Source organism: Anneissia japonica, unplaced genomic scaffold, assembly GCF_011630105.1.
Source record: "Anneissia japonica isolate Jap-2015-1 unplaced genomic scaffold, ASM1163010v1 scaffold287834_len5846547_cov211, whole genome shotgun sequence".
In the NCBI taxonomy this organism is placed as follows: domain Eukaryota; kingdom Metazoa; phylum Echinodermata; class Crinoidea; order Comatulida; family Comatulidae; genus Anneissia; species Anneissia japonica.
In genome coordinates, this window is record NW_022704992.1 from 201511 (window position 1) to 216747 (window position 15237).

General features: G+C 32.1%; 2 protein-coding genes across 2 annotated transcripts in view; one reads left to right on the top strand and one right to left on the bottom strand.

Moving 5' to 3' along the window:
- The window catches only part of LOC117104852, a 5559-nt gene extending 242 nt beyond the window's left edge, over positions 1-5317 (top strand). Inside the window, exons 2-5 of the mRNA XM_033245699.1 lie at positions 595-789; positions 1364-1481; positions 1631-2367; positions 2724-5317. Coding sequence (XP_033101590.1) covers positions 642-789; positions 1364-1481; positions 1631-2367; positions 2724-2761 — 1041 coding nt within the window. The 5' untranslated portion in view covers positions 595-641 and the 3' untranslated portion in view covers positions 2762-5317. The remainder of the gene's footprint in view (positions 1-594; positions 790-1363; positions 1482-1630; positions 2368-2723) is intronic.
- Positions 3066-15237, bottom strand: part of LOC117104851 (protein O-mannosyl-transferase TMTC3-like) — a 102069-nt gene continuing 89897 nt past the window's right edge. Inside the window, exons 13-17 of the mRNA XM_033245698.1 lie at positions 14315-14475; positions 11145-11265; positions 8370-8471; positions 7439-7522; positions 3066-5895 (exon numbers count right to left, since the gene is read on the bottom strand). Of these exons, the coding sequence (XP_033101589.1) occupies positions 5632-5895; positions 7439-7522; positions 8370-8471; positions 11145-11265; positions 14315-14475 (732 nt within the window). The 3' untranslated portion in view covers positions 3066-5631. The remainder of the gene's footprint in view (positions 5896-7438; positions 7523-8369; positions 8472-11144; positions 11266-14314; positions 14476-15237) is intronic.

Below are 15237 nucleotides of genomic sequence, written 5' to 3' on the forward strand. Positions count from 1 at the left end.
TAATACAAACTTGATACGTAAAATATTGATTTTCAATACACTAACATTTATTGAAAGAAAGTTTGGCTACTCCTGTAGTACCGTATCTGTCAACGCTTGGCATAACATGTTCTTTTATTTAGCAGATACAGGCAACGGTACTGTAATACTTTGATTTCGCTAAGACGTTAATATTCATTAATTCCAAGTCTTTTGGTAGCTCCTACTACAAATTAACGCACGAGTCTCCTTATATTCGAAATGAGATGTTTCTGTATTCTGATAAGATATCAAATCATTTCAATTCAAAGCAATTCTTTTTAATTTACGTTGGGGCGAATATATGCCATAAGCTTACTAATGAACTGAATCAAAACATATCGACCGCTGTTCATTGAAAGAGCCACGGAGAATGTTTGCTAATTAGTAATAAGCTAGGCCTATAATGTGTCAATATTGACTAGATGCATAGTGGCAATTTCATTACAGTATTTTGATTAATCTGGTCCGTGTTCTAATGCGTTTTATTGATTCATTAATATTATACAGAAAACAAAATCAAAGTTTAACAATAATACTATAAATTATTATATTACATACAATTGTTTCATATAGGGTATTCATAGACATTAACGACTATATAGTATCAACGTTGCTAATATATGGCTTGCGGGAGATTGGACACAACACGTAGTTGTCAGCGTCCGGTCACTGCCACGTCAAGTGGCGATACAAGATCATTCAAATCGCATATTGACAAAGTGCAAGAGACGAGTGTTAAATACAGACTACGCTGTTGGTACCCTATTGGTAAGATTTTAATCTGTACATAATGAGGTCAATTGCACATTTAATATTACGTGCTAGTTAAGTTTCAAAGTACGTTGTATTTGGCATTTGAATCATTATGTTTTTATTCATTATATTATATTGGCGAAGGATTGCGAATAGTTAAGTCACTTATCACTTAATCGGTAGCAAACGGATTCATTATGAGGTTGTTTATGGTCTTGAGAACTACTGTAATCACGAAGAACCCAGAACCCTAAGATTAGACAAGCTACAGTAGCTCCAGCTAGATACACAGTTCTTACCTACGACATAATATTTTCATTAATTAGAAGACCAAACAACTATAGCAACATTGGTTTCAATAATGATCGTTGGCGGATCCAGGAATCCGAAACAGAGGGGACAAAGAAATGGACGGCTTCCCCCACCCCACCCAAAATCTCTTATTAATAGTTCCAAGATATAAGTACACTTGTTTGAGGAAAGGCGATATTTTATATGCCCAATTCAATAGCACTTGGAGTGACAGGAACATTACCCGCTCCAAATACACGGTGAAATCAAAATTTAATTTACCAAAAAAAAATTTCAGTTGAATCATCGGTACCACAAGACAAGGGCAGTTGGAAGCACATATGCAGACGGGCGACATACGAGGATGATAGGCGAATAAGAAACACAACAGGCCAATCAGGAAGTAGAGTTTCAAAGTACGTTGTATTGGGTATACTATTTTAATTTTATTAATGATCTGTCGTAAGACAAGTTAGAAATGTTATAATTATTTTAAAATATATTTTACGATATTAATGCAGTAGAGCAAATATATTTTAAAGGTTTTGTGACATTTGTTTCCTAGAGTACACAGAAATGACGAAAAGAAAGAACATGTATTTGAAATCTCCCAGACTGACAATAAATACGCCATTCAAGATGACCAGAATTTGAAACTTTCATTGAAGCGTCATAAACAGACAAGAGCCCAGTCTGATCAGGTGATGCAAAGTCGAAAGCCCGAAAGGGAAAGTCAAAAGCAAGGCCTAAAGGTTAAACATGTGGATGACGAGAAACTTAAAATGTTGACGTCTGTATACATGAATGATAGTGACCAACACCAACGGCATGAGCGTCTATTAAATAGAATAGAAGACATTCAGATCAGTGATGCTAAACTTAAACATGCGCAGACAATTCAGAAACAAGAGGAGCATAAAAGAAGTTGGAAACGCCAAGTTGACAGTTTAAGAGAAGTTCGTCGGAGATTCGATCAGGAGCAGACAGTAAGATTTCAGACGCAGTTTGTAAGCTGGAAAAGTGTTGAAAAATATCGCTACAAAAAGAGTAACAACGGACTACCTGATGTGCTTCCACCATTTCATTCAAAAGATAAAGCTATTGACCACCGACCTATCTTTCGCCCAATTGAGAGGGAAAAACTTCGAATGCGCAACAAAAAAAGATACAAACATATTTTGGATCCCAGTATCGGTAATAGAAGAGTTAAAACCAGTGTTAGACGAAGTCAAGTGAATTACATACCCGATAGGAGGAACACATTGGTAGTGGAAGATGCACAACAAGTATTATTTAACACAGGTGTGTTTAGACCCATCAACAATGACCTTTCCGCTAAAGTCCTGCCCTTTGGATGTTGTTGCTAAGGTTACACAAAATGACAGCGTAAACGTACCTTAGGTTATCAAGTGAATTACAAAGTCTTTAATGTCATAAAATATACCGACGTTATTATATTTAACTACCGGTATCACATTTTAGGGGATTTTGCCTATCTTGTGCAATTGTTATTGTGTATCAAAATTACGGATGCAATTATGTTTTCTTCGACTGTCAAACCTCTACGTAAAAACTAATCATGAGGCCTATTAATCAATATGGTTTAAGATTTAAGATGTATTGAATATAGCTAAAATTTTCTATTTTTTTTTTTCCAGAATTGGAAATGTCTCAACTGGATGATGTCAGCGAATAGACAGAATGTCTACGGTACTTTGAGTTCATAATACTTCAACAAGCGAAAACAACTTTTTTCGTCTTATTCAAGTTCCTCACCATTTTATACCATTATTTTCCATGCACGGGGACCACTCAGTTCTCATAAACACTCTTTGCTACTATTTTAACTATCGTATGTTTATAATCACTGTACTGTACTCTAGCTGTTCTGATATAAAGTAATCATCTAGAGTATATCGTTTACAATTCTCCATGTTTAAAATATGCCAATTGTAGTATTAGGCATTGAAACAATAAAAAAATGCAAGAAACTTGTAGTATTTCATATAAAATAGGTCCAATTTTATTATAATTGTATTTCGTCGCAAACTGATTCAAATAAATCACAAAATATTTCCATTTCATTATGTACAACAGAATTAGAGAATATTCAACAGCAAGAGAAAAACATTAATATTTTCATTTCTTATACAATGTACAATTAAAGAATAAACATTTTTTATTGAACAAATAATACACTAAACTCACACACACGAACATATAAACACACCAAGGAACGGCACATAGCTGTGTGGTGAATATCTCACTCAAGGTTGTTGAGTGTTTTTTTTTTTTTTTTGGAAAAACGTGGTCTTAATATGAATGTATTAGATATCTATGTCCATAAAAATGAATTATCACATATCTGAAAAGATGTAAAGAAAAATAAATTGACAGTCACAGTAAAAATAATAACAAGTGATAGATTTATAATGCACATATTTATCAAGATATATATGTGCTTACTACATTATTATCCCAGCCATGGGGACAAATGCCTATGAAACATACCATATAATTGCAGCAGTAATTAGCATATAGTGTTTGAACCTACCAGGTACCCACTTAAAGCCATGGGTGGGGACAACCGTAAGTAAAGTGCCTTGCCCAAGCTCACAAGCACAATTCAATAAGGGATTGACCTTCTCACCTCAAATTTGAGATCAAATCTAAACCACGCTCACTTGAAATAGCTTTGATAATTATATCAATTAATAGGTCTACCAATAATAATAATATGCAAAAATATAAATTTGGCAGAAAGAAGATTTTTGATAAGAAAATACAGTATTATTTCAATATTTAATAAAGAGGCGAAGGACGTCAATTTTAAATTGATTCCATTGAACAAAAACAAAAAACAGCGAACCCATTTACAATGGAGCAGGTGACAAGTATTAGTTTAAAAAATAATTTCACAAACACCTGCAAACTTGTGCAACCCTTTTTCACCTCCTGAAAACATGAAATTTACACTCAACAAACATTCAGAACATGTAAGCGCCATAAAACATGCAGCAAGAACTTCACTGCTTTTTGGTGGGCTCTGTTTTTTGCGTTAATAGCATAAATTTTACTTTGTTTTTCTTATAAATCACAATAAAATCAATTCTTTTTTTTTGGTGAAACTCATATCAACGCTAACTAGGGTTGTATAAATTCACTTTGGTTTTAGTTAATGACCCAAAAATGTACCTAAAATATTCTTCATTTATACATAACATTTATACATAAAAGATTTGTATATTTACACCCTTATAAGTAGATATAAATACATATATATAATATATATGTATAAATTTATACATAATTATATAATATATCCATATATATATATCTATATGAATGCTGTATTATTGATTAGAATTATAAATCTTTAGATGGGTAGTCGTTATCAGTATCTAAAATAAACTAAATATTTATAACAAATTAAAAAATTCATAATGTCCATGTTGGTCACTGATTCAAAATTAACATAAAAATCTAGAATTAATGAGTACTGTTAATAATTTGAAAATCTCAAATTGATTCTTAAAAAACATCAACAATTTTTGATTTGGTCTTAATAGAAGAATTGCTATCCTTCTTCAGAATGCTTTCACAATGCTTCGGAATAACATTATACTCTACCTCAAATATTTAAATCATTGGTCCAACATATTAATAAATTCATTACTTAATTATTACTTGTATTCAATTCTGAATTGATTAAGACTTCATTAAATGGAAAATTTACAGTCATCAAAAATAGACTGCCATTAACATTTTAGTCATTATGGAGCAAAATGGAAGTTCCCTTCTCTATTATCAGTCTCCATTTTCTTTTTATAGAAGTGATTCATGGATAACAGGTTAATTCTCTTTTAGATAGGAAAACATTATCAACAGATCATCCATCATCACAGGCTGCAGATATCATGTTATTATTTTTGACATATGATTAAAATTGCACAACCTTAGGCAAGACTTTTTTATACCTTGCTTTGCGAACCAGCAGACTGCACCCCACAGATTTTGAATTTAAAAATTGGTGACACATCTGCATTACAGAAAAAAAAAAATGAAATTTATTTTTATCACCCCTGCTTCCATGAAATAACCAAAAATAAAATATATATATTTTTTTTAACACAATTTTATAAATACAAAGCATTTATCAATTTGATTATTGAACTGTTTCCATCGAATATCACATGTTTTATTACCATGCGACTGTGTCACAAGTGAGGGCACCCTTTATAACTTTTTTACATCACACACTTCGATTTTAATTTATTCGTAAAAAAAATTGCATTTACATTTTCTATGTCCAGCTACAGTATGTGCTTTTAGTAGTACCATCGAATCTCAATTTATTCCCTCCACCCGACATTCAGTAAATAAAGTTCACTAAACAAGGTATAAAAAGTAATCTTGCCAAACTGATTAAAATGCCAAATTCCAAGATCATGCTCTAACATTTTTTTTTATGGATAATGCACATGTTTTAACATTCAACACATTGAGAGCCCATTATCCTGAATAGCATAAGTATACCTGTTGGATGCTATGGAGTGTAATTCCAAACTACTTAGCACCGTATCGATTGGAGTTGTTTAGTTTTTCATCATTTATCTGTTTATTTTGTAGCTTCATACGTTCTTGTTTCTCGATTCGGTTACGAACAATTTCCAAGTGTTTCCTGATGTACCTCTCTCCCGGTGCCATTCTCACAACCTTTTCAAGGCACTTTTTAGCCATCTCAAGGTTCCCTTCCTCGACGTAAATAACGCACAAGTTGTGTTGGCCCTGGATGTTATTCGGATCAATCTCCACTGTCTTCTGAAAACACTGCCAGAAAAACCAAAACAATGTTAGAGAGGTTTAAGAAATACTAACCTCCAATCTCAGGCCACTTTAATTCGATACGAGTTTATGAACTTACCAACTGATCACTTATCTCTTAACACTAGGCTCACCCCCTAGTTATGAGAACCCTCTAATTTGAGACTGTGACCACCATTTTTGAAGTCCCAAGTGACAAAATCTTGGAAGTAAAATTAACCAGATACAAGTTTTTAATAATGCACCGTTAACAGGTATTCAGAAATTAATAGAAATGTTCATTAACATACTTACCTCATATTTAAAAATGAGTGGACAAAGGTTAAAGGTTATGCATTTATACTCCGCAAAATATGAGGGTCAGATTTTAAACAAAGTTTTCATAGTTTTCAACTTTAAAGATTTGAAATCTGTGAAATATTCAGAGATGTTAAGTGGAAAAAGCCCAAATGACTTGCACATTCTGGTTGTGTTTACTACTGTTTTGATTATTTTTGAGGGGGTTATATGACATTATGCTATAATACATATAATTTGAACCAAAACATTACAAAATATTAAATGTAAACATGGAGAGCATAAAAGCATAATCAATTGACATTCACTTACCTAAATTTACCAATACTATTTTGTTTTTATAGACAATAGTTGCACAAAAATAAATCAATCTTTTTTTATGAAACCACAAAATATAACAAGTCAGAAATATTTATCGGCAAATTTAAGGTTTGTTAATTTAGCAGCTACGATTGGCATCCTCTACCCCCTGGGGGCCTAGAATCTCCACTACTGGGATTCTGGTCTCAGGCACTTTGCATTAGTGATTGGATGTGCGAAGCAAGCATGCAAGCATTCACAACAATACTATTCCAAATTTGTTGAGGTCCCAAAAATTATCTCAAATTGGAGGGTAAACTGAAAATGGCAATTTTAGATGCTTTGCATGGAAGTGAAAAATAGTTTTAACATGAGTTTGATTTTTTGTTAGTTATTATTTGAAATAAGTGTAACGATAAAAAGTATAATATTATTAATAATGATGGCTAAAATGTTTTTAGCATTTTTTGTTCAATACTTAAAATTTTATTGATGAATAACAAAAATGAGATTGTGTAGGTAGAAAGTAAGAGTGTGCCCTCAGGCCCTCGCTTGAGCTCTAATCACATGGCCATATAAGGAATGAATTGTTATGATGTTGCTATGAAACAGTTCCGTAATTGGATTGATAAATGCATTACTGAATATTTATTTAATCGTAAGGTATGACTAAAGATTTCTTATCTGAATATGTTATGAGAGTGATTAGCAGAATAAAAGTAATGGAAGTTTTTTTTCCCCAAAAAATAAATTTTGCAATGGTCGCAAGAGCACAAACACATCAAAAATAAACTTTTAATTTGTATTTGAAATAATTGTTATTGGTGAGTGGCAGGATTGTAAAAAAATATATCTCACTTTATGAAGTTGTGGTGATTTTAGTAGTGAGAAAAAATTTAAACCATAAGACCCAGGGATTGGAAGTGAGTAACTTAAGTATCAGTATATTTACCAATTTTGCTTCTGGAACCTGCTTTAATGTATTGATGTAAATATCTCCTAATAAAATCCAACTTTTCGTATGTCTTGGGTATGCCTTGAGAGATAAAAGACAGAATTGTTTTTATCAGTTATTTGATTATACAAACAATTCATAAATTAATATATTTTTCATCTTAAACTCACCAAGAAATAATTTTATTATTACATATAAATCATCATTAAAAGAAATAAATCTTTTAATATTAAATATAAATCATTATTAAATATGAATCACTTATTAAAATCACAAGATGCTTTATATAGTGGTGGTTCAAAGTCTCCCCAGCAAATTGGCATGATCTCCTGAACGCTCATGACCAAGCAAAAAATCTCTAACCCATCTTTAATTAATAACTTTTAAAGTAAGGTAAATGGAACCATGATCCTTTCAAATTTTAATAAGTATGTGTACATGTACATAGAGGGCACTCTAACTATATTTGCAAATGCCAAGTACAGTACTATAATACTGTACCATGTCTTTTTGGAAATTATTATGAGGCCCTCTATAGTTCTGAAAATTGTTGAATAACCTCCCTGTTTCTAATTGGATTTTGTATTCTTATTCTTCTGTTCCCCCGAACAGAAAAAATAATAAATTAAAAAAATCTAAACAAAGATAGATATTCACAAGGTCAGAGAATTTATAATCTGTTCATCCTAAGATAATAAAAAAGTAATAAACACAAAATGAAAGCATTGCAGAATTTAATAATAAGTTTAGCCACTCTCCTCTGAAGAACATCTGGCCCTCATAGGATTTAAATCCGTTGAGTTTATTGTCCTCGTACAATAACATAGATTTAGCCAAGAGAAAGTTTTTGGGAGAAAAGGGTCACTCTAATGACTTATTTAAATTTTAAGTATTCATTAATTAAAGCATTTTATTGTAGTTCACTAACCTGTAATAATGTTTGTAAATAAGGGATTGCCTCCCTGCTTCTGTTATTGTTTGAATAAAGTAAGGCAATATTAAACAAGGCACCTCGAAACAATGGCTCAATCTGCAAAAAACAGAAATATAACAAGATTAGGACTGCTGATAATGCTTTTACATGAATCAGTTTTATGCGCATAGACCGAACATTAGTGTTACCCCAGTTTACTTCTTAGATTAGCGACATTTTATAATCCCATGAATCAATTTAATATGCATTTGCCTACCATTACTGTTAACTCAGTTTAGATCGTAGATTAGCAACATTTCATAATCCATCAACATGGATTATTAGTTAAAGTCATCAATTGGTTAATTCTATCAATAAACACAGATTATATGTTTCTGAATAAGTCTAGGATTTGACATAATGTGAGCTTTACGTTTGACACAAATTGTAGGACCTAATTATCACACATAAATTTGTTCAGGTTTGATGATTATGTATTTCCCCTTTACTGGAATAAAGAACCAATCTGATGTCTTCTCCATGACTTTATGAATATTTCTCTGACATTACTGAATGAATTAATGGTTTTCTAGCACCTCTAAAAAATATCTCACTTTATGAAGTTGTGGTGATTTTAATAGTGAGATTAGTGAATTGATTAGGACTGCTGGTACAGAAATACATCAAGATTAGGACTGTTGGTACAGAAACACATCAAAATTAGGACTGTTGTTATAGAAATACATCAAGATTAGGACTGCTGGTACATAAATATATTAAGGGTTAGAACTGTTGATACAGAAATACATCAATATTAGGACTGTTGGTACAGAAATACATCAAGATTAGGACTACATGTATAAGTAAGATTCTCTCAATATAACCCAATAGGAAATATGTTTATACTTTCTGGGTTGAAAACCATTGAAATAACCACTACGGCCAACTTCCCATAGCAATATCAAGGTAACGACTTGTGTACAGATATGCATTTGGTTTGTAATATACAAATATTATGAATTTGCATGGAACATATTAAGATTTGAATTCTTGGTTGTCTATTAGGTTTCGGCTATGAAATTCAGTGAGCTATCATGATGACCAATTATCTTTTTTTCATGGAGCTATTAAAAAACACAGCTGAATGCTTTGTTCCATAATGAATATGAACATGCTACATTCATAAGAAGGTTACTGATATTTGAAAATATTGAAATTATAATAGCTAAACAAAACATTAAAAATTAACAAGAAGATGTTGATGAGGAAGACAATGGCATGTAACAATGACATTAAATTTATACACATTGCAATGTCTATAACTGTCTTGATGATACAATTTTTTGGAAAGATAATAAAAATGATATTGATGAACTTTTATCCTTGATGGCAGGTGATGTGCTAATAATGAGTCCTCATATCAGCCATCATTTAAGCCCACCGATGCATTTTACAAACACACTCCCAAGGGGAACATCTCAATAATCTCTGAGCGACACTCATCGCAACCAGGGCTTTAATCACCAGGCACAGGCTTAATAGTCACTTATCTAAATAGGTACGGGTCTAGGCCATCCTGGCACCATAAAGTAATGGGGTATCCCTCCTAAATTAACGAAGGATGGCTCGATTAAACTTGTTATGATTTGGAATGTAAAGAGCCACCGCGACATCGTTAATTGTAACAGCTGGGTAATTACTGTACAATGCAGTTATTATGGTCACTTTAGCTAAACTCAATTGGGAGTTCATTTTGACAATTCATGTCTGGACGTAGCACAAATTAAAGGTATACTTTATTGTGTTGATACTTAGACTATTAAAGCAATTAGCTTTTGATCAAAAACTGGATAATGCATGGTAATACCAAATTATTATAATTACTGAACCACAACTGTAGTTATGAGCTACCCCATATATAGTGTTTCTTTTCATGTGACTACACCAACATTGAACATATGACAAGTTTACCATTACTTTAAACTGATGAAAGTATTGTGAGGATTTTAAAAACAAAGGGTTCCCAGTGGGAGAATGTGTCTATTGCTTAACATAGTTTATTTGGACACTTTCTATGTGGGGACGCCATTTACGTTTGGGAGACTGTTAATTTCTATCTTTAGCTTATGATACAATGGTATCCCATAATTCCTCTCTTGAACAGTAAACTCTCAAATTTATTCCAGATCTCTAAATCTTTGGATTTACTATCATAACTTACAAGTGAGCCGATAACTAAGTGTCTACAGCCCCCCGTGGGGCAGTAGACACAAAAACCAGAACTCTGAAAGGTAAATATTTATAATATAGTAAGATAGAAATTTCTATTATTATTAGTAGAGGTAGTATTATCATCATTCTTATCTTAAAGCAAACTCAAGGACTGGTATAGTCAGTAAAAACAAACATATATATATGTATATACGTAATTCATACGTGATGCAACATACATTTAGATATAAAGCATACGCAAACATGTGAACAAAGTCACCAAGACCTTTAACAAATTATGAGAAGTGTTATCATTCTAAAATAAACACACATTAGAAACATGTTGGACAATTTACATGTAGGTTAATATCCTCAGCTGGCACGTCATTTACATCGGCATGTGTTGCCGCTAACTTTCTCTGTAATGTTATTCTATAACTAATACTTTTGATCCATCCGTAATTTGATAAAAAAAACTTCATATACTGTACTGACCGATTTACCATCAGACAAGTTTCGAAATTGAAAACATATTTTCTTCAATTTAGCATTAAGTACAATAAATATAAATTATCCTACCTCTAATGCTTTTTTAAAGAGCATTTCTGCTTGGTCAGTTTCACCGCTATCCATAGAGAGAGCCGCAAGATTGAAGAAAGCTTTTGCGTTATGTGGGTCTTGTGCGAGAACTTTCTTCAACCTACAAAAGTGTAGAATGAACATTTAGTAAATACACTGAAATACACACTATCTTTTTTGTCATCCAAAAGTAAATGATTACCACTTATGCAATAATGTTATTTGCTGAGATTAGAACTGAGAAATCTTAAATTAGAATTGTTTACACCTTAACCACCAAGCTAGAACACCACACCTATGTTTAAATTAGGTGGACTAGGCCATAGTAGTAGTATAGGCCTAGCCAGCAGTAGGCCTAGTAGTACGTAGGTAGTCTAAATACTTAGGAGAGAGCAGCTTAGCTGAGTCGGTGGCCAGTGTGTGTATGTTAAACCGTGATCGATTGTTAACCCTTGGTACCCGGTTTAATTCCATCTGCTCAGATATTTTGTCTTTCAGGTGGAGGTAAAGTATGAAAAAGTGCACCCCTGTTTTTCGATGTGTACTGCTTAATCAATTCACCCACTGACCATTATTATTACCAATAAAATTATGACTGCAGTACCTGTAAATGACTTTACTTTAATAAGTGCTTAGGAAAGTTTATGCTTCAAGCAACGTCAAAAACCGACAAATTTGGGCTCACAAAAAATTGATGTTGTAGACTGGTGGGACTGGCATTTTAATGATTTTGTGTGAATCATGTTTATGTGCACAAGTTGATCCATTAGTTCTAAGATCATTGACATGATAAATGCCGGCTTGGAAAAAATTATGCCAGGGGCTCCCATGCTAATGCTTTTACATGAATCAGTTTTATGCGCATAGACCGAACATTAGTGTTACCCCAGTTTACTTCTTAGATTAGTGACATTTTATAATCCCATGAATCAATTTAATATGCATTTGCCTACCATTACTGTTAACTCAGTTTAGATCGTAGATTAGCAACATTTCATAATCCATCAACATGGATTATTAGTTAAGTCATCAATTGGTTAATTCTATCAATAAACACAGATTATATGTTTCTGAATAAATCTAGGATTTGACATGATGTGAGCTTTACGTTTGACACAAATTGTAGGACCTAATTATCACACATAAATTTGTTCAGGTTTGATGATTATGTATTTTCCCTTTACTGGAATAAAGAACCAATCTGATGTCTTCTCCATGACTTTATGAATATTTTTCTGACATTACTGAATGAATTAATGGTTTTCTAGCACCTTTAATGATCACTCTTGATATTTTGAAGGAAAAAAAAACTGAAACATCATTAGGTTGATAGGTTTTTTTTCCTTCTATAAACAGTATTATAATAATAGTGCTTTTCATGACAGGGAAGTTTTCCATATTTGGTCATCTCATTTTTTTCCCCATAGATTCACATAATCTGAGAAATATAGTGTTGATATATTGTATTACACTTTCTTCCTTTGGTACATTAAACGTTTGTAAATATTCTATAGATTTGCAATGTTTAAATTAAACAGGGATTTCTTTGTTCAGGAGTATGCCTTTTTTTTATTACTAAAAGTAGAAATTCAAGCTACATAATTGGAACATGTGTCACACAGCATCAATCATATCTCATCATCATGGTTAATCATTTTTCATGGGTAAAAATTTTGTCTTCAACTTGTCAAACATTTATCATTTAAAGAAATATTGTATAGATAGATAATTGGTATTTTAGAGAATTTCTTTTACCTCAATTAGAGCGAGCGGCGCTGAACTGGGAATACACTCTCTGATTACAAGCCTTGTAACCGATAGCTTTGGGTTATGTAGGCTTCCTATACAGAAATGTAATCAATCTTTTGTCTCTAAATGTCTTTTGTGCATCAAATAATTCCAAACTAAATATTCACATTTAAAACTCTGAAATTTATATTAATACTCATTGTTTCTAAATTCTAATTACAATACACAATTATTTTTGGAACATCTGTTGTGATATTCACATGTCCACCTGTATTATTACTAATACAAGTGGACTGGTTAGTAAAGTTAGTGATGTCAATATTGTGTAAGTATGCACTAAACATTATTACTTGCTCTGTACTCTTTTTAAATATTAAACAGGTGTCTTCTTAAGCCCTATCCAGACTATCAAATTTTATTTTACAAAAATATGTGACATGCCTAAATATGGTGATGATGACATCACATATTGACCATATATAGGCATATTATGTCTATATATGTGCATACATCAGTTTTTTTTGTTTTGTTAAAGAGCTTTAAGAGATGTTCAGTTACTTATGATTCATGCTTATTAATTCAAAGTCTGACTGTATTTATTGAAAGAGATATTTAACCACGTACCTATTGTGTGACTTTGCAAGACAAAGTGATTGGTATTTACTTTCTCAAGATTCTTGCTTGCTAACTTTCTCTTAGTTTATTTGTTTTACTATTTACAATGCCATAGTATGCCCACTCTAGATATTGGATCAATTGTCTTTCCACCCTCTGTCCTGCCTATTTCCTATTTCCTCATTGTGTGGCAATGTTTCTAACTAAATATTTAGGTTCTAAGATATGGTATTTAGTTTCTTATGATTCATGTTTACTAATTTCTTGTGAGTTTACCATTCTTCAGGTACATTCTCAAGGGAAGATTTAAAATAACCTACATGCGTCTTGGCTCATATTGCACAGGTGTTCAGTGGTGTGTACACAGGTAAACTTATTTATGTATGTACATGGGTCTTTGTTTGATTGACAGGACGCAAGTGCTTATGCTTTCATTTTATCACCACCTTATATTAAGAAAAAAACAATTTTCTTTTTTAAGACATCGTTTTAGATTCTATCCACATAGTTAGGATTGGTAACAATCGGAGCACTGAATCAATGGTGAACTTTCTATCACCTACAACACACAATAAGGCATTCTGACAGCCTCATACATATTAATTTGTCCTCATGAATATTTATATCTTTTATATCCATCGCTCAATCAATCCTAGTCCTGACTGACAACCTTATACACACTGATGTATCCTCATACAAAATTCATACACATTCACCTTTCAATCAACCCCAATACAGACGTAACCCCATACATATTAATGAGCCTTATACATATTCATATTTGCTTGACTAATAAAATCCTATACCTCCTTGTTGCTTCTGTCCGTAGACCTGGGTTCCTGGACTCTTGCATGGTAACTGCAGTATTAAATAAGGCCTGCATGTGGTCTGGGTTCAATTCTAAAGCCTTATTAAAGTACTGAAAAGCTTCACGTAATTCTCCTCTATCAAGGTATATGACTCCGAGCTGGATGAGAAGAAAAAGCAAAACAACCAGTTATAATGTTATTTATTCTAGTTCAAGTTTGTGTTTGTGACATCCTTTATTTCCTATTAAATGCTCAACTTCAATTTGATTTATATCTTTATAATGACGACTGCAATAGTTTTTCGTATTTCATAAGTTGGAATACGATTGTAACGTCACTCTTAATATTCATTTTAAGATAAATTATTGACTGTATCTTAAATCTCATATTACCTCACTTTCACATTTCAATAAAAATCCAATGGTAGTTGATGTGTAGAACTTAAAAAATAATGTTCTCTCATTTACTAGACATTAATGAAATTATTAGATGTATTACCAACTGAAAAAATATTTCTTCATTACTTGCATCAAATTAATCACACGTAAAAATTGACAAAAAATATATATCTAACAATAACTCAAGAGCAGTGAATGAATTGATTTTTCAGGATGTATATAGGTCATGTGATCTCTGGGTCATGTGACATACCATCAACTTAAGAAAGTGAAAAAAGAAGAAATATTGAGACACAAAATTAATGTTTTTGTGCAGTTAGTTGGACAACAAATAACATTTTACCTGAAAGGTTTGTGTAATTAAAATGTGGAAACTTCATTGAAATAAAACCCCTTCTTTGATAGATGAGCTCTTTAATTGGGATAAAGAGGTGGGGTGAAAGGTCAAATGCATTTAAGTGTCGTAAAGAAGTTGTTTCTCCATCAAACCATAAATAATGTCTATTAATACGTCATAGTCAA